Source organism: Haliotis asinina, chromosome 1 (assembly GCF_037392515.1).
Source record: "Haliotis asinina isolate JCU_RB_2024 chromosome 1, JCU_Hal_asi_v2, whole genome shotgun sequence".
NCBI classification, from domain to species: domain Eukaryota; kingdom Metazoa; phylum Mollusca; class Gastropoda; order Lepetellida; family Haliotidae; genus Haliotis; species Haliotis asinina.
The window spans coordinates 86,850,210-86,874,345 of record NC_090280.1 but is presented as its reverse complement, the minus strand read 5'-3'; the positions used below and the strand labels follow the sequence as shown (position 1 = coordinate 86,874,345).

General features: G+C 42.2%; 2 protein-coding genes across 7 annotated transcripts; one reads left to right on the top strand and one right to left on the bottom strand.

Annotated features, from left to right (window-relative positions):
• Nucleotides 1–989: 989 nt before the first annotated feature.
• On the bottom strand, nucleotides 990–13,984 carry LOC137298811 (uncharacterized). 5 transcript variants are annotated; one of them, XM_067831111.1, is made up of 10 exons: nucleotides 13,900–13,984; nucleotides 13,328–13,430; nucleotides 11,317–11,904; nucleotides 8,416–8,469; nucleotides 8,070–8,200; nucleotides 6,993–7,253; nucleotides 5,246–5,347; nucleotides 4,848–4,883; nucleotides 4,139–4,207; nucleotides 990–2,365 (listed from the first exon to the last, which is right to left on the bottom strand). In XM_067831111.1, exons 3-10 carry the CDS (start codon nucleotides 11,885–11,887, stop codon nucleotides 2,192–2,194), a joined length of 1,398 nt encoding a protein of 465 aa, XP_067687212.1. In that variant the 5' UTR covers nucleotides 11,888–11,904; nucleotides 13,328–13,430; nucleotides 13,900–13,984; the 3' UTR covers nucleotides 990–2,191. The 5 variants fall into 5 exon arrangements, with proteins under 5 accessions (XP_067687212.1, XP_067687204.1, XP_067687187.1 ...); XM_067831103.1 differs by having other exon boundaries at nucleotides 13,328–13,415; XM_067831086.1 differs by having other exon boundaries at nucleotides 4,124–4,207; nucleotides 13,328–13,415; nucleotides 13,900–13,976.
• A 28-nt stretch (nucleotides 13,985–14,012) lies between these two features.
• LOC137298833 (prion-like-(Q/N-rich) domain-bearing protein 25) lies at nucleotides 14,013–24,119 on the top strand. Of its 2 annotated transcripts, none has more exons than XM_067831137.1 (3): nucleotides 14,013–14,083; nucleotides 15,122–17,209; nucleotides 18,233–24,119. In XM_067831137.1, exons 2-3 carry the CDS (start codon nucleotides 15,194–15,196, stop codon nucleotides 18,548–18,550), a joined length of 2,334 nt encoding a protein of 777 aa, XP_067687238.1. In that variant the 5' UTR covers nucleotides 14,013–14,083; nucleotides 15,122–15,193; the 3' UTR covers nucleotides 18,551–24,119. The 2 variants fall into 2 exon arrangements, with proteins under 2 accessions (XP_067687238.1, XP_067687249.1); XM_067831148.1 differs by having other exon boundaries at nucleotides 14,015–14,046; nucleotides 18,233–24,117.
• The last annotated feature ends 17 nt before the right edge of the window (nucleotides 24,120–24,136 follow it).

Genomic DNA, 24,136 nt, shown 5'->3' with positions numbered 1-24,136 from the left:
TTGCTTTGCGTTGTTGTTTAACTGCTCTGTTGTTTCGCTGTCAGCAATATTCATGCCATACAGCTTCGTATATATTTGTCCAGACCGAATCCTACCCAGACACAGGTTCATAAATTCTATTTTAAACCAGTGATTCGATTGGGTGTAAAGCCTCTTTGCACGATATACCCAGTTATATCACGACGTGTCTGCTTGATGTAGAAGGAAACCCTCTAGTGATTCAGGTCTTTGCCCATTACTACTTCTGTGAAACCATGGCCAGTTCTACAATGTTGATCATGGATGCGTACCCAAGGGAAACAACTCCACTGAGCAATGCCTAGGACGCCTTGACCGATAACCTTGTTGAATGAAGGGATATTGATATTGTCCTCAGGGTGAGTGAGTGAGTTTGGTTTTACGCCGCTTTTAGTAATATCCCAGCAACATCACTGGACACCAGAAATTGGCTTCGCACTTTGTGTCCTTATGGGGAATCGAACCCGGGTGTTCAGCGTGACAAGCGGACGCTGTAACTACTAGGCCGCCCCACAGTTTTAATACAACAATCATAGTATCATCATAAAACTAAGAAATTCTATCTTATATAAAATGAACAGTTTCTTTGCATATGAAAGTGTTAAATGACTAGGACACCAAACAAAGCCGTACATGCGGTGACTGACTGAGCACAAGGGAGAAAAAAATCACAAAAGACTGAGAGTGAGTGAGTGAGTTTAGTTTTACGCCCCACTCAGCAATATTCCAGCTAAATGCCGGTTTGTAAATAATTGAGTCTGGACCAGACAATCCAGTGATCAACAACGTGAGTAAGTGGTAATCGATGACTTGTGTGAAGCAAGTCAGCGGACCTGACCACGCGATCCCGTTGGTCGCTTCTTACGACAAGCATGGGTTACTGAAGACTAATAGTGTAACCCGGACCTACACGGGCCTACATGACAAGACTTGATTCTGTAGAGTCAGGTATACATGAAATCTGTCAACTATTTGAGAAAAAATATTTATTTCAAAAGCACATAAACAATTTACTTTAAAGTCATTTGAATACAGAAACCTAAAGATAAGCGCTAAACAATACAGAAACTATTACGCTTAAATATACAAAACGTTGTCCCTGTGGGCAGTTCTGGGTAGAACATGTCTTCGCAAAGCATGCAGGGGGTAACACGCGTCCAGGTGATCACGCCGACGGCATAGAACGTAACGCCGGTGTGTCTGAAGTCGCTGGTACATTTAATAAGAAATATGGATATTTTAACGTTGCGTGCAAAACAATTAAAACACTCAAATATCTAAGCTTGTACACAAAAATATTAAAAGTAACAAAACGGTGTATACTAAACTATTGGAACACTCGCATATCTATAATTGGTTATATAACTATAAAACTCATTCAAGTATATTTTACAACATTCAGCGGCATAATGTTTAGTCGGAATAAAGAGGAAATCGTAATGCCTGGTGTTATACTGCACAAAAACTTCAGGACCCTTAAGAACAGAAAAAATGTGGGCTTCGGTGTGACGAATAGAAAAAATTCTGAGAAACGTATCTCGGAATCTTATGAAGTAATCATGCTGACCGAATTTGTATCTTGAATGTTGCTGGCTGTTGGTTGGATAATTCCAATTAAACTACCTGTAAACCGCGCCTTACAAGTCACACAATCATTGGCGACGATCCCCGCCATCAGTGCACACTGATGCAGTCATTTTGCCGCCGTGTTCTCCTCAACTGGTTCTTATCGCAAATAAATTTAGTGTGCTCTCTTCTTCAACGGATTAGTGAATATCATTTAAGTGCTTTCCAATCCGGCAGCTGCCAATACCGGATCTCGGTATGAAATGGGTCCGTCGAATATGTATTTATATAGTACTCAGCGCTGTCTAATCTGGCATGTGGCGAGGAATCGGACAGATGTATATTGTCACCAGATTAATCCTGCGTTGATAATGTAATGTTAGTTCAGTACATGTAGTATACTTGTACATGTAATTAGTGAGTTGACACACACTTTAGAGAACCACGTGATACAACAATGTGTATGAGAGTGACAAAACTGGTTCAGTTCAAGTTGTAGATAACGGTGTCAGCTCTGCAATCCGGCTCGCTGTCATAACCGGATTATTTCTTCAGTCCCGGCGAGGGCCGGTTTAGACAGCATCCGCTGTATACACAACACTGGGGGTTATATTTGTCTTTGTCGCACCTGTTTTTCGAGCATTTCGCAAATGCATTTATGTTTCTGAGCTGTCGGATGTCGGTCCACCACTGTTGTTTCAACACTGTCCCCAAAAAGAAAGTCATAATTCCTTTTTATGAAAGAGAATATATAACCTTTTCCAGCGTTTCGTGTCCCTCTCTGAAATGAAAAAGGTGACTACAGAAGGCAGAGATTTTGAGTGAGCAAGGCTTATATGCTGCCATTAACAAGCTAGCTATTCTCGAAACGTTCGTAGCCCTACGAACTTCTTAATCCCATTTTTAACCACGAACTTTTCGAGAATACGGGTCCAGCAGGATTCCATTAACAGGGATATCTACAAAATATGAGGATGTTCAATTCTCGGGACAAGCATATACGTCTCAGGAAATAACTTGATAAAGTGTTTTATTTGTTACTGTTTAACGCCACACTTTATGACGACACTAAATATGACGACAGTAAATAATAGTGTGCAATGAGTTAGTGAGTTTAGGTTTACGTCGCACTCAGCAATATTCCAGTTATATGGCGGTGGTCTGTAAATAATCGAGTCTGGACCAGACGATCCAGTGACCAACAACATGAGCATCGATCTGCGAAATTGGGAGCCGATGACGTGTCAACAAAGTCAGGGAGACTGACCACCAGATTCCGCTAGTCGTCTCTTACGACAATCATAGTCGCCTTATATGGCAAGCATAGGTTGCTGAAGGTCTATTCTACCCAGGACCTTCACGTGTCCAGTAGAGTGTGGACCAGATAATCTAGTGATTGACGTCTTGAGCGCCGATTTACCAAGTGGGATACGATGACAGGTGTCAACCAAGTCAGCGAACCTGACGATCCAATCCCTTTAGTCGCCTCTTACGACAAGCATTGGTTGCCGAAGATGAATTCAATCTCAGATCTTCGCAGTCTGTAAATTCTTTCCCCCTGACTTTGTATATTTACTCCTATCTAGATTCTAGACGTTTATACTTACAGCGTACGGAACACCTGCTTACCTGACCGCCCGGGACGCGTTATTTTCAAAATGGACTGCCAGATTCTCACTTCACCTGTCTGCCGGTCGGGTTAATATCTAGACATGTATATGTAGATATACATCCTATTTCAACGTAATTAATCATTATTGATTCACTCGTAAACACGAATGATGAATTCCAGATTGGTGATATATTACGTTGCTTGTCAAACCGAAATTATTTGCGGGCAGGCAAGTTTTGGTCAGGGCTGGAAAGTTTTACATCTAACCATATCCTGATTTTATTAAGCATATGTAAATATCTAATGTGAATCAAAGCCGTAACTGTAAAGTGAAAGTTCTTTATCGGTCAGTTTCCTTTCATAACGTGTGAACATCTCATGTTTCTGGTAGACGTGTTTCACAAGCTTGAATCATCTGGGGCAAAATGTTCAATACCGTTCCACTAGTCTGTCGTACAGACCCTGAAGTATATATATCCAAGAAAGCCCACGCAAGTCTAGAAAATGTGGCAAATCTAGATTTCCATAGCTTCAGGAATGAAGAAAGTCTCATAGTTCCATTTCATTATAGTATTTTTTTCACTATGAACGTTTTTTCAGTAAAATATGTTCATTTCAGAGACTAGCTGTTAGTCTACCGTTCCACATTTGGTCACAAACCATTATATCTCTGTCATGCCAAGATTGCCCCTCCGTTGCATGTGTATGTGACCAACACCATTAGTAGGGCAGGTTCAGCAATGTCACAATTCCTTACCTCTCTAGGGGTGGTGGGGTAGCGTAGTGGTAAAGCGTTCGCTCGTCACGCCGAAGATCCGGGTTCGATTCCCCACATGGGTACAATGTGTGAAGCCCATTTTCTGGTGTCCTCCTTCGTGATATTGCTGGAATATTGCTAAAAGCGGCGTAAAACTAAAACTGACTCACCCACTCGCTCCTTACCTCTCTGTCCCTGCCTGGGAAGGTGTCACCAGTCTCACGGGGTCCGTAAATGATGTCAGATAAGTATTTCTGAGAACAAACAGCATGTAGGGTTAGCAGTGGTATGTGGTACCATTACAATCGGCACAACACATTACATAGAGTGTCTGTGATAACATAGGCTGTCAAATATCTCGTAGCAGGTACCATGTTACAACTGCCAGCACACACAACATCAGGTGTCACACACTACATAGGCTGCCACCCACTACATAAGGTGTCACACACTATATACGCTGTCACACACTTCACTGGCTGTCACATATCTCAAGGCAAGTACCAGATTGACCAGCTGACAGCACACACGACAAAAGGTGGCACACACTATAAATGCTGTCACACACTACATATAGCGTCACATATCTCATACCAGATTGACCAGCTGACAGCACACACGACAAAAGGTGGCACACACTATAAATGCTGTCACACACTACATATAGCGTCACATATCTCATACCAGATTGACCAGCTGACAGCACACACGACAAAAGGTGGCACACACTATAAATGCTGTCACACACTACATATAGCGTCACATATCTCATACCAGATTGACCAGCTGACAGCACACACGACAAAAGGTGGCACACACTATACATGCTGTCATACCAGATTGATCAGCTGACAGCACACACGACAACAAACATGAGGCATTACTGATACTCACCATACATGGCTGCAAGTCGTAATACATGACATCCAACTATTACAAGGTTAAGGCGATAGTGAGTGAGTTTACGCCGTACTCAGTAATACCCCAGCTAAATAGTTAAGGCAAGTCGTGCAATCAACATGAAGCTAGTATTGTAATCAGACCTCACAATACTGACATATATGAGTGCTGCCAACGTATGCCTATTTACACAAGGTTCTACATTTGATTTCGCGAACACATGGCGTCTTCACTGCTTACCAGTAACGTGTTTTATACTTTTACATTTGTATTCCGTGCGCTTTAAAATATTTTAATATTAGATTCTAGAAACCATGCTTCAGCGAAATAGAAAGATGGAAAAGAAGAAGCGATGCTGGTGGTGGTGGTGATGACGATTTCCCAAAGGATACGTTTGGTTTACAGGCTCTTGAGTTATAGTTGATGAGAATATTGGTTTCAAAAACTCGCTCCATGGAATATGTTCGCAGTCGAGCTCTCAATCTCTTTTCCAACTGTGAAAAAGCAAAACAAGCACGTACATGAAACATGACGTTATCGGATATACAAGACAGAACATAGAAAATGTGGAGCATGGAATGGTGGCGGATTACAACAAGAAATACCTAACCACGGCCAAAACTAGTATCAACAGCACATTCACGCCTCATATATATATGCTGTTGATGTTGCTGTGCTGTTGATACTAGTTTTGGCCAAAACTAGTATCAACAGCACATTCACGCCTCATATATATATATATATATATATGAGGCGTGAATGTGCTGTTGATACTAGTTTTGGCCGTGGTTAGGTATATATATATATATATGTATACACGTACATATGCAAATGAAAAGGTAGGGAGAATGGCAGACCATTTTTGAGTTAGTATGCCTTTTCTTAGTAATATTCCAGCTAGGACTCTCACCAGTACTAGAGGCCGAGTCGAGTAAAGCGGGACTCGTATCTAATTTGAAAGACTCGAGTACCCGAAATGGTGATAAACTCTATCCTATTTTGAACATCTTTCTTCCCAAGCCGTAACTTTTGTGACACATTTTGAAGCCTGAAGATGGAATATCGGGTACTCGGGTACGAGTCTGGTGATACCCCTCAGGTAATCGAGTCATAGATTTGGGACACTTGTAACCCTGTCGTCCGTGGAGTCTAGGGCTGGAACGGGTCCAAATTTTCTACACTGTGACCTCCTATTACCCTACCCTACCGGGAGGATACAAGTTCCACTTGTTCAATATTTTTTACCGAGTATTGTGTCTGCACAATTATGTCTAAATCTTCAAAGACAATTCAACATTTTAATCACGCAAGAATACCATATTACATTGTTTAATCAATAAGTCAATGATCATAATAGGTCCGGGTATTGAGACGGGTACCCAAGTCCAACTCATTACCCATCCGGCCCGGGTATCCCGGTTTACCCGTCCTAGCTCTAGTAGAGTCCCATTGCCTTAGGAGGGCAGAGACGATACTTTAGACATTTCCGTGATTTTCAGCACCATTGGCAAGACAGCACGGATGTACTGCTCAGTGCACCGTTAAACAAATTGAAACGCTCTTAGTTTTATGTAAGAAAAAGTTATCAATGTGACAAGAGACGTCGAGGGAACAGAAGGATACAGAAGGACATCCGATATTACATCATTTTACAGGCACAAAGGACGTGTCTGGCAGCTAGACGTTGGAGTTATTAAGCAGTCTCAAACTTTCATCACCTTGTCTGGGTGCAATATTCATAAATGGAGCACTTAAACCCCGCTCCCTCTCGCCTCTGCTTATGGACCCGTGAAGGTCCCGGGGTAGAATAAGCCTTCAGCAACCCATGCTTGCCATAAAAGGCGATTATGCTTGTCGTAAGAGGCGACTCGATGCTCATACTGTTGATCACTGGATTGTCTGGTCCAGACTCGATTATGTACAGACCGCTGCCATATAGCTGGAATATTGCTGAGTGCTGCTTAAAACTAAACACACTCGCTCACTCACTCGCCCCTGCTTGTGAGTGAGAAATATCCTACGGCGGAAACACCAGAAATTACTTTCACAAATTGTACCTAGACTGTGACTAGAGAACTTTTTAACAACTTTGATACCCCACAGCTTCCGATATAGTTAAGCAAAGTCGTGTGTACTTACCTGCAGATGAACAATATACACCAAACCCATACCGAGGAGAGGCACGAGTGCACACGTGATAAGGAAACTGTTACCATCTACCATTCTCATCTCCAATGCTTCCACGATGCAAACAAGTAGAAGCGTCAGCAAAATGATGAACACTGTGCTACAACAGCAAACGCCGCAACAATGACAACGCGAGTGAATGATGGAATAGTACTTCATGCAGACAGAGTTGTTGGCGATGTCCTTTGCACCGTAATAAACTCTCTCAGCAAACTGAAACAAACATACATGTGTTAAAGTCCCAGACCTATCAGCGTCGCTGCATCAAAACAATTCATCCGATTTGTTTCTTTGAAAAAAAAACTCAAACCTACATCAAACTGCCTAACAAGGTGGAAATATTTAATAAACTTGAAATTACCATAACCACTGAGTGAGTGAGTTTACTTTTACGCCACACTCAGCAATATTCCATCTATATGGCGACGGTCTGTAAATAATCGAGTCTGGGCCAGACAATCCAGTGATCAACAACATGAGGATCCATCTGCGCAATTTCGAACCGATGACATGTGTCAACCAAGTCAGCGAGCCTGACCACCCGATCCCGTTAGTCGCCTCTTACGACAAGCATAGTCACCTTTTGTGGCAAGCATGGGTTGGTGAAGGCCTATTCTACCCCAGGACCTTCTCACAGATCGCGGTTACTCAGAAAATCTCCTATCTGTAAGGGGGCGGTGGGGTAGCCTATTGGTTAAAGCGTTCGTTCGTTACGACGAAGACCTGTGTTCGATTTCCAACACGGATACAATGTGTGAAGCCCATATCTGGTGTCCTCCTCCGTGATATTGCTTGACTGTACTAAAAACCAAACTTATCTATTAGTTTTAGCTTTGCCACAGTTAGCAGTATCCTAGCAATGTCACACCAGAAATAGCCTTCACACATTGCACCCATGTCGGGAATAGAACGTGGGTCTTCGGCGTGACGAGCGAAAGCTTTAACCATTATTTGTAATGCCATATAAACATTCTCAGGAATCAAACTTACTATATACGCATGTCGTTATAAATATAATAGTTTCTATACCTTGCTTCCAAGTTGGCGGAGCTGGTAGCGCTGGTGCTGATCGAGATCTCGAAAAGACCATGCAGGAGCCCTGCAGATGGATTTCAAATTTCTTTCTCCAAGTATCTTGACAACAGTTCCACTTTTAGGTCCTTCAAAATTAAAATACAATATTAATAAATACTGTACATGTTTGATATTGGCGATACCACTTTCAAATATCTCATTTCTAACAGTGGGCCACGGTCTCTGTCGAAAACACACCCTGGTTCGCTTGGTCTGTTGTGCCTGCGCTACGCTCAGGCTGTTCCAAAAAATTCTAATCTTCACACACCCTTATATCTGTGGCTTTTCATTTTTTCCTCACCTTTTTCGTCTTTCCAGTGTTTCATCATTTCCGGAACAAGATAGTCAAACGCACCTGGAAAGAATGATATTCAATGACAAGAAAGGCTGAAGATTTGATGAAAATCAAACTTATAGGCCCACAAAGTGTTAGAGATTTGATCCTATAAACCACTAGTGAACAGGTGGGGCAGTGGAGAGTGGATCAGAAGACCTAATACAGTTCCATATGGCCAATACAGTTATGGGACAGGGAGGGAGGGACTAAATACGAATCGATGCTGCTACCAGGTAAGGGATTTTGCTACCTATTTTCAAACCCAATGGCGCAAGTACTTTCTACAAGCCCCACCCCACTCACCCCCACCCAGCATGAGAATCAATTTAAGCAGTTTGGATGTGGTGCCATATGTTAAGCAAATCTGAGTGTGATCGCACGATCCCGTTAGTCGCCATCTTACAAGTATGGGTACACCTGTTGTAACCCGGATATCCACGTGATATATACACCTGGAAATTAATCAAGCAACACCCCAATTTTTTCTATTGGAGCAACTTTGAAGTGTTCTGACAATCAAAATATGCCGGGTTGATATAGTTTGACACTTTTTTATTCAACAGACGATCTCTGACAAACAACTTAAAGGGAAAAAGTATCAAGACTTTGCTTTATTGCAACGAAATCCAAATTCTTAAAACTGTCTTAAATTCATGAAAAAATGGACACAATTTACTATTCATCCACAGACGTTGTTGTCAGGTGTATTAACACAAATGTCACATGGAAAGAAAGAACAGTCATCTGAGAGTCTGCACACCGACTTTCATCAATATCTAGTGTGTCCTCCCTGCGCACGCACCACCGATTCCAGACGCCTCCTCATTCCTTGGATGAGTCTCCGGATCTGATTCTGGGGGATCCTGTTCCACTCCTCATGCAGGGCAGCCGTCAATTCGTTGAGATTATGGACTGGTGGGTCTCTCTGCCTCACACGACGGCCAATAAAGTCCCACAAATGTTCAATGGGGTTGAGGTCAGGGCTCATGGCAGGCCATGGAATTCTGTCAATTGCATTTTGCCGCAAAAAATCATTTACAGCATGCGCCCTGTGAGGTCTAGCATTGTCGTCCATAAATATGGGTCTCGTTGCCAGAGGATGGTTCTCAAAATGAGGTACCACAGCCCTGTCAAGAACCTCCTGTTGGTAACGAACACCGTTAAGGTTGCCACGGATGGTAATGATATCCAACTTGCAGTTCATGGAAATGCACCCCCATACCATAACGGAACCTCCCCCAAAGGCCACAGTCTCCTGGATGTTCCGTGGAGCCATTGCTGTGTTCCTCTGCCTCCAGACCCGAGTACGACCGTCCACCATGTGCAGCAAGAACCGGCTCTCATCTGAGAAATGGACCTTCCTCCAAGAGGCAATGTTCCAGTGCAAACGGTCATTACACCAGGCCAGTCGGGCTGCCTTATGGGCTGGAGACAGTCTGGGTCGCTTGATTGGCCTCCTTGCCCGGTATCCTGCAGCTTTCAGACGATTCCGAACAGTCCTGTTCGAGATGGGTCTCCCTGGAAGCCACTCCTGTCTCAACCGAGAGCTCGAGTCGAAGGACCTGCGCCGTACAAGTCTCAGTAAAGCTCTGTCCTCCCGGACTGTGGTCTTCCTGGGTCTTCCTGGTCTAGGCAGGTCTTTAACTTCATTAGTGGCCCGGTATTTTTTCAAAAGTTTTGAAATTATGGAATGATGTCGTCCGATTTGAGTCCCGATTTGTCTTAGAGACATACCAGCATTCCTCATGCCGATTATTTGCCAACGAGTGGCCTCTGATAATTTCCTACGTGCCATGACATTGAAATGAATGAAAAACCGAATGCAATCGACAACCTGCGCTTGTAAACACCCCAGGGAAAAAGTGCATTTTTCGAAAGTTGAGGTTAAAGCAATGCACGTGCGCTGTGCAAGCTTCACGCGCGTCATATCAACCCATGAAAAGCTCATGCTGTATGTCAATACATCAAAATTGAATAATCAATCATCAAAATTACTTCGTTAAACTTTGTTAAGTTTTTATGTGTCTTTGAATTTGGTGTTGCTTAATTAATTTCCATATGTATATGTATAATAATGCTGAGAACGGCATTAAACAACAAACAAACAGCTCAAACAATCAGTCTACGGAGACTAAGATCTGCCAACAAGATCTATGCTTTTACTGATTCCGTAAAAGTACTTGATCGTCTACGAGTTTAAAAGTTTAAAAGCAACAGAGCATTTCTTATTACATCTGAAAACTCTGATCGTTGAGCATAGTGTTGCGAAATTAAACTATCAAATGGGTTTCCATCTGAACAAAGTATTATGTGAAACGAGCTGATTGAAGAGTTAGTAAAGTTTCGCTTGCCGGGAGAGTTTTTAGCGGCAATCGTAGAAAACGGACATTTATAGTTAACTGCCGTTACGTAAACAAGGCGTGCTTGATCGTTGGAGGTTCCGTAATAGTTTGGATGCGATTCGGAGCTTTATACGATTCAGTAAAAGAAGGTCTACTTAGGTCCTCCTGCCATGGTCTGCTAATCTAGGATTTCTATCCACGATATGTTCTGATTTGTCTCCCTGGATTTTCCTTGAAATGATGAACATCTAAGACAGAAAAAAGAACTCATAGAAAAAAGTATTTATGTAATGAAAAGGAACCCTGGGATTTTCCTGATTTTCTGAAGCTGTGGAAATCAAGACCTTCCACATTTACTATACTTGCGTTGGCATCCTTGGATATATTTGCTTCAGGGTCTGTATGACAGACTAGAGTAAACCCCGTTGAGGTGCTTACCTCTCTACCCCCTCATAAAAAGAAATATAACCTCTGATAAGATTTGTGTTTTGTAATGAATTTGTAAAGGTTAAATCATACGTACGCGTGTCTTCGTCAAAGCACCGACGGATTTTGAAGGCATAGTCTTCTCCAGCAGGTACGTCAATATAATTCAGTGTCTTCAGTATACCTGGGAAGTCGCACTGGCTCAACATAACAGGAATGATTAGGTTTTCATTAGTTTCAACAGAAATCCCAAATGCGAAATTCCGCTCATATTTGCACCACTGGCTTTCCATGGAAGCAGGGGACAGAATGAAGACTACCTTCATGGACTTCATGATTCCATCCTGTATCAAAGAACCCACATCGTGGCCGGGAGTGAAGTCTCGTTTTGGCCAAAGACATTTCAAGCCAAAGTCTCGTTCCATAGTGTTGACCAGTTCCTCCGCCCACTCTTCTTCATCTGGAGGGTCGTTGCTGTGGGAAATGAAAAGATGGTGTGTTTTTCCGTCTGGAAGTTTGGGGATGTCAAGTTTGAGGGTGTTTCTTTTGAACGCTTCTTCCTCTCTAACAGCTCTCTCAGCTTCTATACGACGTTGTGTCAGCTCAAAGTCTTCCTCCTCATCTTCTTCCACCTGGATCAGGATATCGCGATCATTCGATGTGGCCATGGCTATTTCTCCAACGTCTGTAAGAATCACTAAATGATTTTACCAACAAAACCCGAGGCTGTCATTGCTGTAAATGCATGAGTCGACGGATAAGTTCAACAAAACGTGTTTACATAACATTGGCTCAGTGTAATTTGATAACGCTATTGACACTGAAACCCATGAAAATCCAGGTTTGAATTCAGTAACTCATGATTGTGGTAATGGGATCGCGTAATGAGTGAGTTTACTTTTACGCCGCACTCAGCAACAGTCCAGCTATGTAACGGCGTAAATTATCGTATCTGGACCAGACAATCCAGTGATCAGCAACATGATCATCGATCTGTGCAACTGGGAACCGATGACATGTGTCAGTCAAGTCAGCAAGCCTGACCACCCGATCCCGTTAGTCGCCTGTTACGACAAACATTGGTTACTGAAACCAAAGTCATTAAAGACGCTGAAGGTTCTTACTTCTTCTTGTGTGTCTTATTTGTTGTGGGTCTGGTATTCAGGTTTGTCATGTGTCATCGTATCAAAACTCATCAGATCACTGCATATGAGTTTGATTATCATCTGGTCCAGACAGGTGATGAACAGAAGTCTTTGCTTGGAATATTGCTGAATGCGACTTAAACAGCAAACAAACGTTTTTTTTTTCTTAAATGAATCGCACAAACGTTTTTTTGTTTTGTTTTGGGTATGTTACAAAAGATGTGTATCGCACCAACACACGATAGGAATCCAAGGCACAGAAAAGTCTTCAAAGTTGACCATTAATATATATCAATTAATATATATATAATATATATACTAGTCATTTGTATGGCGACGATATCCAGTTCGCCAGTTCAACTGCTCAAGGTCGCTTTTTCCCTCAATCACTGGGTGTTTCCCTCAATCACTGGATGTCCATCACAACGGCGAATTGTATTTTCAATCTCAGCTCCCCGGGGAACATACAACTCTTGCAGCCTACTAGGCGCACCGAGTTAACGTGGCTTTCCCATCCTTACGAGGTACCCATTCACAGCTGGGTGGACTGGGACACATAGACACAGTGTTTTGTCCATGTTTACTGCACGTTCCGATACCCGCAACTAGGTGTTTGCACGTATTCATGTGGCCACCATCTAGTCACCTACCAACTGATTCGCGGGTTCTTTTAAGTGCACAGGGTTGTGCGCTGCACACTAGAGGTTGTGACAACACTGAAAGTGTCTGCACACAAAGTTGACTCCAAGAAATGTTAACTCCCGGTCACAGGTGGGCTCTATCCCGGCACATCCAAGCTCGCTGGATTAGTAGCCTGGCGCCTTAGCTCGCCCACCGCACCCTAGAACATTCACAACCCAGGTCTATGCAACAACACCTATCACGTTATCCCACATGCACTTCTGAGAGTGACATACTTCAGCTTATTTTTGGCATTACGAATATGAAAATGAAAATATATACCGCTTTGATTCTAAGGCTGAGCATTGTGGTGTCTTGATTTTCAATCGGACCGCTTTCTTGTGGGCTCGTCCGGTTTCTTACAGTGCATCTGCAAGGAAAAACACTATAACACGAATATATCCTTCAGCTGAGAGGGCTGAGTTGACTCTTACTATTCTAATGTCACGTGACTGTTGCAATCAACCCATATTGCATATTCTAACGCAAATGTGTATGTATCGATTGAGGATTGTCGTACTTATTCCCTGAAACCGGTTTAGGTTCCGCGAAAGGTTTATTTTTAGAACTGGGAAATCCAACCAATGCTTTTCCATTTTGCCGATGCTGAAATCGTCATATTTGGCTAACAATCACACCAAACAAGACAACAGCGGATAGCAATAATCTTCACTGTCTGGAAATCTTCCCCAGTCGAAGATTCCTGTGCCAAGGATCCTCAGAACCCTACCTCTCTGTGAACAGGTACATAACTAGGACAGCGCTCGTGTCTCGTATCACACTCATGGACCACTCGTATCACAAAATGACTTGCAGTCTCTGCGTGCATTTGTAACAAAGAACAATTCACATACCTGGTCACTGTGTAACATTTTAACACTCGTCGTCGGCAGTGGCAGGCCTTTCTGACTTCTTAGTTCTGACTCAACATCCGGACACAATGTCAAGGACGGGGATTTCCTACTTTCTCTTTCGTTTTCACTTCACAGATTGCAATCCAAGTGCGTCCATATTTCTCCTGCGCTAATACTACTCATGGTAGGTTTTGGTAGATGTTGTAGGGCCAGTTTTAAGTAGATGAAGTGCCATGTTTAGGTAGAATTAACATAAGCAGTTAACCTTACACCTTCGAGCTAGACAGTTTGTACTGGGGCTCCTTTCACGAAGCAGCCTTTACTAAGGTTAAACGTAACTCCCATTCTTTAACATTGCTCTGAGGTGACCTTACTGACATACGATCACCTTAGTGTGTTGTGAAAAGAGGCCTTGGACTGTTGTCCACCACCGTATTATCATCGTCACATTATGTTTATTATGATAATTATTGTTACTCTCTGTGTGTGTGTGTGTGTGTGTGTGTGCGCGCGCGCGTTGCTAGTTCTGTGTAACTGAAAGGTCATGAAGATATATCTTTCTAACAATGTTTTTGTGGTATATTTACATTAACCTGCCTTACCATACCTGATCTTACCTGACCAGACCTTGCACTAGTTTACCTAGTTTGTCTTACTTTACCCAACGTACCTTGCACTAGTTAATCTTACTCTTTCGTACCTTGCCTACGCTACCTTAGGTTCTCTTAAACTTTATACTCACTTTACCCATGTAACCGTGCCTACCAAAATGCACCCTACCCTACTTTACCCTACCCTACCTTACCCTACTCTAATTTACCTTACATTAACCTACCTAACCTTACTCACCACGTCTGTGCATTTTGCTTCACCTTATCTTACTTTTACCTTGCCTTATTCTACTTACATGCTTTACATTTTACCCTACCTTACATTACTTTACTTTAGTTCTGCTTCTCTTACATTTACGAGTCAGGCAAATCAAATAATTATGGATTTTGTCTCTAGTCACCCGTGGTTTTAATTACAGTATACAGTCTGTACGAACCATAGTTACTACACAGGTGGTTGCAATATTAATGGTCATATGTGATTCAATGGCTGATATACTACAGATGTGATATACTACAGGTGTGATATACTACAGGTGTGAATTTTAATGCCACTCTTGTATTAAAAGACACTTGTATCGTCAAAGTCAACATAACTGTCCTTTTTTCAGATAGCAACTCCTATATGTTGGAACCCCACAGAGTCTGGTGTTCCTGACTCGCCCTACCGTTGAAGCACAATCATGTTCATTCTCATGGTGTGTGTCCTCTTGTCCGGCTTGGTTGAAATAGGTACATACAGTTGTCCCTCAACAGCTCCTCTTTATTTTCCCGATCCTTGGATGTACCCCAACCCTTGGAGGTGTATTAGTGCACAGGAATGCCGAAGAAAGTCATATGTGGTATACGGGAGAACATGCGTGCATTCCTGTCCGCCAAGGACGTTTTACCAACAGGAAACATCCACCTGCTACAACACGTGCCCAGTATATACAATCAGGATAGGATCACGTTGTTTGAATGGGACATACTGCGTGTCCAAGAACAAACAGGTTCTGTTTAATGGTACATGCGTACCATCCTGCCCTTCATCCGCGCCTTTCACGAAAGATGGGTCTTGTCGTAAGGAATGTCCAGCTGATACGGTTAAGAATGTGTCCGACTGTGTGTCTCCATCAGACTGTATTGACAGCGGATATTTCATAGACAACAAGACGTGTGTTAAAGCTTGTCCCACTGAGAAACAGTCTATTTTACACGGTGTCTGCCATTCTTCATGTCCACCTGACCAATCTGTCACGGCAAATAGAACAGAATGTCTGTCAAAAAAGGAATGTACTCACAAGCTGGGTCACTTCATATACAACAATACCTGCGTTCCTGAGTGTCCATCTACATCTATTTTCAGTGACCAAGGGTCATGCACAGCACTGTGTCCTAAAGAGAAATATGTCCTTGGGACTCGTTGCATTTTGAACATTGAATGTGTCAGCCGAAATAGAGTTCTTTTCCGAAATGAATGCATCGCCGCTTGTCCTGCTGAAGCCCCTCATACTATAGATAATGTGTGCTACTCGACGTGCCCAAAGAACTACGTGCTTGATGGCGAAGCGTGCATAGGTTTACAACAATGCATATCAACACGTGGCCTCTATAAGGTAGTATTCAACAATACCTGTCTTGATTCATGTCCACCTGCAGCACCTTTAAACCACCAAGGATTGTGTGTACAAAGCTGTCCCAATGACACTGTAGCTGCAGACATGCAATGCGTTGACTCTTCCATGTGTTTAGGTAGCAGCAGATTTATATCCAACGGAACATGTGTATCTGAGTGTCCTGGTCCATCGCCGTATGTAGCCCGTGGCTACTGCTATCCTGCCTGTCCTAAAGACTTTGTTGTCACTACCCCAGAGCAGTTCCAATGCATTAGCGAAACCGAATGTGTAATGAAGAAAAATATGGTTTTCAACAAAACATGCACAACATCATGTCCAAAAGAATCTCCCTATACCAGGACAGGCTATTGCTACCATAGCTGCCCACAGGGAACAGCCAGTTTACCTGATATGAAGTGTGTAAGTTATCAAGACTGCAAGACACGGGGGAACTTTGTTCAAGAATCCAAATGTCTACATGAATGTCCATCAGCGCTTCCATATAGATTTCATGACAAGTGTATCTCGGAATGTCCACACAACACCAGCATATTTCCCGACAACAAATGTGTTTCACCATCCGAATGCCCAACGATAAAAGACGCTGTCATGTACAATGGATCGTGTTTACCTACATGCCCCTCTTTCGCTCCATACGTACATTCTAGAAATTGTCTGTCCAAATGTCCTACAGGATATTTCGGTAAAGGTTCTGACTGCCGAAAAAATTACGAATGCCAAAATATCTTATACAACGGATCCTGTTTATCCTCCTGCCCCAAAGAAGCACCGAACAGAAAAGACAGTGATTGTTACTCCAATTGTCCACCAGAAACCTACATTTATCAGGCCACATGCATTGATCAATATGATTGTCAGGAGAAGAAATTCTATCTCTCCAATGGTAGTTGCGTGCCAACGTGTCCATCTGGAAGTGCTGGCTTCACGGATTACGTCTGTCACCCCTTAATATATGTGTACCAGGCAATTAAGGTTACGCCATTCCTGCTGTTGATGGTGCTGGTGTGTCTGTTCCTCGTGATGTATAATCCTAAGAAATCAAGGCTAATGAATGCACCGACAGCGCTTCAAAGGGAACAGGTAAGTCCAGAATACCTGCCGCATATTTGTGCAAGGGGGTGCATATTTTACAGAACTTGTAGCATTGTAGAACTGCTTCGATTGGAATTCTGCTCACGTGATTATTCTGGTCTATGCCTTGTGTTGGACAACGAACCGAATGCACACAGTGAAATGCATGTGTCTTTTTCCCATACGAGTTATACTTGTTACAGATTGTGAAATCAGTGAAATGATTACAAATTTCGCGAAAAGACTAACAGGGACAGCCATTTCGCGTCCCAGACAGGGGTGGCTGCTCTGGACATAGCAAGTGTCAAACAATCAAGTGTAAATGCTTCAAAGTCAAGCTGAAGTGCAACAGTCGCTGCCACAATAGTTGGAACTGTTCAAATAAGTGGTGCTGAAATTTGTAGACTACTACTTTAGTAGACTAAGTTATTTACTGTAATTTCATGAAATGACAGAAGTATATTCGTTGTTGTAATACCCAAAATGACGCGAAATGACTTTCCCTCTTAGTCTTTTCACGAAAGAACTGAAACTTTAAGTCATTTCACGAAATGACTGATTTCACAATCTGACTGTAACATACATATCGCGTGTGTAAGTGTTAAATTTCAGTTTTGTATCTACGAAATTCACATCACACGTTCATTGTACACTGTTTGTCACTTTAAGAGGGATCGTCGATGGGCCTGATTCGTTTCCCTAAGTGGGTAAAATGTTCGAAGACCATTTCTGGTGTCTCCCCGTAGTGCTGTTGCTGGAATATTGTTAAAAGCGGCGTAAAACTAAACTCACTCCCATCAAGAAGCGCGCACGTGTGTGTGTGTGTTTGTCCAATGAATAATTGAACTGAGACACCGGTTTGTATTCGCCATGCATAGTGTGTGTGTGTCTGTTTAATAAATGATTGAATTGAACTTAGCCGTGCTTAATTGAGTGTGTGTGTGCGTGCGTGCGTGCATGCGTGCGTGTGCGTTAGATACATCCAATACGCCATAAGCTGTGAAAAAGACTGCGTACAATTTATCATTGCAGCTCGTTTATAGAGAATGTGACATGGTGGAATGTGTTACGTCGGACCATAGCCATAGACAACAGCAAGACAACGCTGATCCGTATGAAGGTTACATGGAACATAATTCCGACGACGAACTCCTCCCGTTGGAAGATCACCGAAATAACCCTCACAATGTGGACATCGGTCATGGAGCTGCGAACTATTCGAATGATGTGATTGTCCACCCTCAGAGAGACGACGATGAGGACGTGCCTCTGCTACAAGCAGCATCAGAAGACGACCCCTTGATCCGACAAGCTGATGATGCTTTCTTATTTGGTGATGGAATTTACTGAATTTGTCACAATGGTGAAAGACTGGTTGGTGATGTCTCTCATTACTTGAATACATTACTTTCGCCGTCAAAAGCGTACTTTTACTATCCTCTGAAAAAGAGCATTTGATATAAATAACAAAGCGTGGGTGCTGACCCAAGTTTACAGGCTGATGTTCATAACTTCTGATGTTCGTAACTGCTCATAGCGCTAAGATAGTCGTAAGTGCCATTCATTAACATTAACTTACGACAGTCTTAGCGCTAAGAGAGCTTCGAAAATCTTGGCCCAGGACCCCGCTCCTCAACGTGAACGTAGCGCTAAGGTGATCGTAGCCCCCATACTTAAGCACAGACTTACGACTGTCTTGATGCTATGGTGAGTGTAACTCCCGTACTTTAACACAGACTTACGACTGTCTTGCTTCTATGGTGAGTGTAACTCCCGTACTTTAACACAGACTTACGACTGTCTTGCTTCTATGGTGAGTGTAACTCCCGTACTTTAACACAGACTTACGACTGTCTTGCTTCTATGGTGAGTGTAACTCCCGTACTTTAACACAGACTTACGACTGTCTTGCTTCTATGGTGATTGTAACTCCCGTACTTTAACACAGACTTACGACTGTCTTGCTGCTATGGTGATTGTAACTCCCGTACTTTAACATAGAATTACGACTGTCTTACTGCTATGGTCATTGTAACTCCCGTACTTTAACACAGACTTACGACTGTCTTACTGCTATGGTGATTGTAACTCCCGTACTTTAACATAGAATTACGACTGTCTTACAGCTTTGGTGATTATAACTCCCGTACTTTAACATAGAATTACGACTGTCTTACAGCTTTGGTGAGTGTAACTCCCGTACTTTAACACAGACTTACGACTGTCTTGCTGCTATGGTGATTGTAACTCCCGTACTTTAACATAGAATTACGACTGTCTTACTGCTATGGTCATTGTAACTCCCGTACTTTAACACAGACTTACGACTGTCTTACTGCTATGGTGATTGTAACTCCCGTACTTTAACATAGAATTACGACTGTCTTACAGCTTTGGTGATTATAACTCCCGTACTTTAACATAGAATTACGACTGTCTTACAGCTTTGGTGAGTGTAACTCCCGTACTTTAACACAGACTTACGACTGTCTTGCTGCTATGGTGAGTGTAACTCCCGTACTTTAACATAGACTTACGACTGTCTTGCTGCTATGGTGATTGTATCTCCCGTACTTTAACATAGAGTTACGACTGTCTTGCTGCTATGGTGAGTGTAACTCCCGTACTTTAACACAGACGTACGACTGTCTTGCTTCTATGGTGATTGTAACTCCCGTACTTTAACACAGACTTACGACTGTCTTGCTTCTATGGTGAGTGTAACTCCTGTACTTTAACACAGACTTACGACTGTCTTGCTTCTATGGTGATTGTAACTCCCGTACTTTAACACAGACTTACGACTGTCTTGCTGCTATGGTGAGTGTAACTCCCGTACTTTAACACAGACTTACGACTGTCTTACTGCTATGGTGATTGTAGTCCCGTACTTTAACATAGAATTACGACTGTCTTGCTGCTTTGGTGATTGTAACTCCCGTACTTTAACACAGACTTACGACTGTCTTGCTGCTATGGTGATTGTAACTCCCGTACTTTAACACAGACTTACGACTGTCTTACTGCTATGGTGAGTGTAACTCCCGTACTTTAACATAGAATTACGACTGTCTTACAGCTTTGGTGATTATAACTCCCGTACTTTAACATAGAATTACGACTGTCTTACAGCTTTGGTGAGTGTAACTCCCGTACTTTAACACAGAGTTACGACTGTCTTACTGCTACGGTGATTGTATCTCCCGTACTTTAACACAGACTTACGACTGTCTTGCTGCTATGGTGATTGTATCTCCCGTACTTTAACACAGAGTTACGACTGTCTTACTGCTATGGTGATTGTAACTCCCGTACTTTAACAGAGACTTACGACTGTCTTGCTGCTATGGTGATTGTAACTCCTGTAGTTTAACAGAGACTTACGACTGTCTTACTGCTATGGTGATTGTAACTCCCGTACTTTAACAGTTTTACGACTGTCTTGCTGATATGGTGATTGTAACTCCTGTCCTGTGCGATCGCTTTGAGGAACGGGCCCAGAAGGGTAACGCCGCTCCTTGCTTTCATTACCATATCTATCCCATTGTGTCTCGACCCGTGAAGATCATGGGTAGAATAGGTCTTCGGCACCCCATGCTTGCTACAAGGGGCGAGTATGCTTGTCGTAAAAAGCGACTAACGGGATCGGGTGGCCAGGCTCGCTGACACAGTTAACACATGTCATCTGCTTCCAGTTGCGCAGGTCGATGCTCATGCTGTTAATCACCGGGTTGACTGATCCAAGGTCGATTATTTACAGACCCCCGCCACGTAGCTACAATATTGCTGAGTGCGGCGTAAACCTACACTGACTCACCTTTGTGTTTCATCGCCATCATCATCGTTCTTTCAGATGTTTAAACGTTGCCTCCTAAGATGTAAACAGACCTATACATGTGGTCTTACCTTAGGCAAGTAAGTTTCTTAAAAACTGCCTCTGTTCACCTACCCGATAATCGGCACCCAGTTGGATGTCATGTAATCGTTAACCTGCTAGCACCTAACGTGCAGCTTAGGTTATCTGGGGTAATAACAATCAGACTGTTTGGTCGCTTCGAGCATGCATTGTGCATGGAGCAATGCGAGAGATAGATTGATCATTATAAAGGTAATATAAATATAGACTTAAATAATCGCGAAACAAGTTGCAGGATAAAGCATTTCCAACAATGTTTTCAAATGTTCACTACTGCTAGACACATACTAGATGATCCTGCGCACTAAACGCATTTGTGACAAGAGAGGCGGTACAACGAAATGGGCGAGTACACTTGGCTGCTACAGGTAGCTTGACGGTTATGCACGTGCAATACATGCTAACCGTGACATGAAATCAACACCGCTACTGATTAACATCTGTCTCGCTACTGTTCTACACCTGTCTCAATAATGTTAAACAGATTTCAGTCGTAGTAAAAAATGTCCAAGTTAGGAAAACATGGGCAAATAGTTCATTCTCAGGCAAGGGAGAGAGCATACAATGTTATCATGTATAAGGACAAAAATTGCAACCAAAGCAGATTCTCTTTTACAAAGTAGCCTTGCTACTGGACTCTCAACGGTAACTTTAAAGCGCATTAAGGCAGAAGGTGGTGGGAGTGCGAGTGGACCAACATTTATCAGTCCCACCAAGTTGCGCAAACCCAAAACTTGCTGTTACAAACTTGATGATTTCGACCAGTGTGCAGTCCGTCATTTGTACAAAGTTTATATGGCGAAAAACAACAACTACCCACTCTGGATACGATGTATGATATGGCAAAGTGCCAGTTGAACTACAAGGGTTCTAAGGAAAGTTTTCGAAAAAATCTCAAAGATATGGGGTTTTGGTGGCGAAAAACGCAGTCAAACCGTAAACTTTTAATGGAACGTAAAGACACTGTTTCGAAGCGTTTGCAATACTTGCGTGCAATAAAGAAATACAGAGAAGAAAATCGAACACTCATCTTTATCGATGAAACATGGTTGCATGTACACCACATTGTCCCAAAGTGTTGGCAACTTGAGGGTGAAGTCGTTATAAATGGGGTTCAACCTCCGTCTGGCACCGGGCTTCGGCTTATTGTGGTTCATGCAGGGGGTGAAAACGGTTTTGTTCCAAATGCTTTGCTTGTTTTTTATTCCAAACTCAAATCAGCAGACTATCATGACGAGATGAACTTTGATAATTTTTCCAAATGGCTCCAGGAAAAGTTGATACCAAACCTTCCACTGCACTCTGTCATCGTTATGGATAATGCACCATATCATAGCAAGCAACCGCCAACAGAAAAGATGACATAAAAGCGTGGCTACAAAGGCACAATATCTCATTTGATGAGAAAATGCTTAAAGCCGAACAATTGTTTCTTGCAAAATCCAACAAATCGGGCCCTGTCTACAGAGTAGACACGATGTTGAAGCAACATGGCCATGATGTACTACGTCTCCCTCCATACCACGCAGAAGTAAACCCGATTGAGTTAATTTGTCCAAATGTGAAAAATTATCTCGCTTCACAAAACTTGCAGTTCACAAAAAGTTCCTTAAGAGTTGCCATAAATGAAAGGATGTCTGCAATCGGTGTAAAAAAATGGTCGGAATGTTGCAAACATGTTAAAACAATTGAAGATGGATACTGGCAACGCCAAATCGCAGTAGAAAGGGAAATTGACAGACTAGTGATTGACTTAGGACTTGCAAGTGATTCAGACACCGAGACTGATTCAGAGAGTGATAATTAAAGCATAAATCAGTAAGTCCGCCTAATTTCCCGGCATTGTTGTGTCTTGTATAATAATTGACACATACTATATCAGGTTTTTACTGTTCCCATACTTTGTCATAAAAAAGAGTAATCTTTGGTGAGTTGTCTGTATTTTATATTTCTTTAGTCACTGATAAATCTTCTGAGTCTGGCACTGAGTAATCTCCAAACCGACAAATTTGTGTACAAAGATATTTCTTACTGACTTATCAATGTCAAAAGGTATTTCCAGTTTTCTGTACACAATTTTGGTGACCATAATAAAAATATGACAGAAATATGGAAATATTGTTTGAATACTAACCATTTCTCAGGAACCGGTTATATAAATTTCGAAGACATGTATTCCCGGTCGATCACCAGCGGAATTATGGACGAAAATAAGCCCGTACAGAGAAATAGGAACAAAATTATGGGATAAAAATATTTCCCCCTTGCTACTCTGATTTAGCCACCACCATTCAGTAACAGATAACTTTTAACATATTAAAAAGTTAAATGAAACACAATTAACTATTTGTAGTTATTATCTATTTAATATTTAGTAGACGAAAAGTCAACTTTACCCATTAAAACAACACCGCATATTCCTTCGAATGATAAGACTGCAATTTCAGGCATAAGATACTGATATTCCACGCTAACCTTTAGTTAAGACGAGGGCAAATAGATGATTGTGGCATTGACAAGCATTTTAGATATTCAATTTTGTTAAAAGAAATCCAGGCAAATGTCATTTGCTTCGTGAAATGGATCGGTGGTCCTAAACATATTTGCTCAGTATATTGTGTTGATTCAATTCGTTGGGATTGTACCTGTTCCCAAATCGAGTGTGCTGTAACAATTCATGCGGGGAAAATGAACTTTTCGATATTTATCAGACAACCTGTCTCCCTCTTGTTTCAAGTGGATTGTTCTGTGGGGCGTTCCCACGTATGCAAATTTGGGTCATTTGTCAGGTCGTGGATCATCTTATATGTGTTTACCAGTATATTTAGTCTTTCGACATAAATTTACTTCTAAAACAGGCCTTTCGCATTTTACCATGATTGAGACATACTAAATTTATAGCAGTGTGTATGTTTAACTCAATAACGCTTGTAGGGCACACCGACTTAGCATGAAGTTGTTTCAGTCCTTGTACTTTTGAGACAATAAATTTTATCCTTTTTATGTCAAATCTTCGTTTT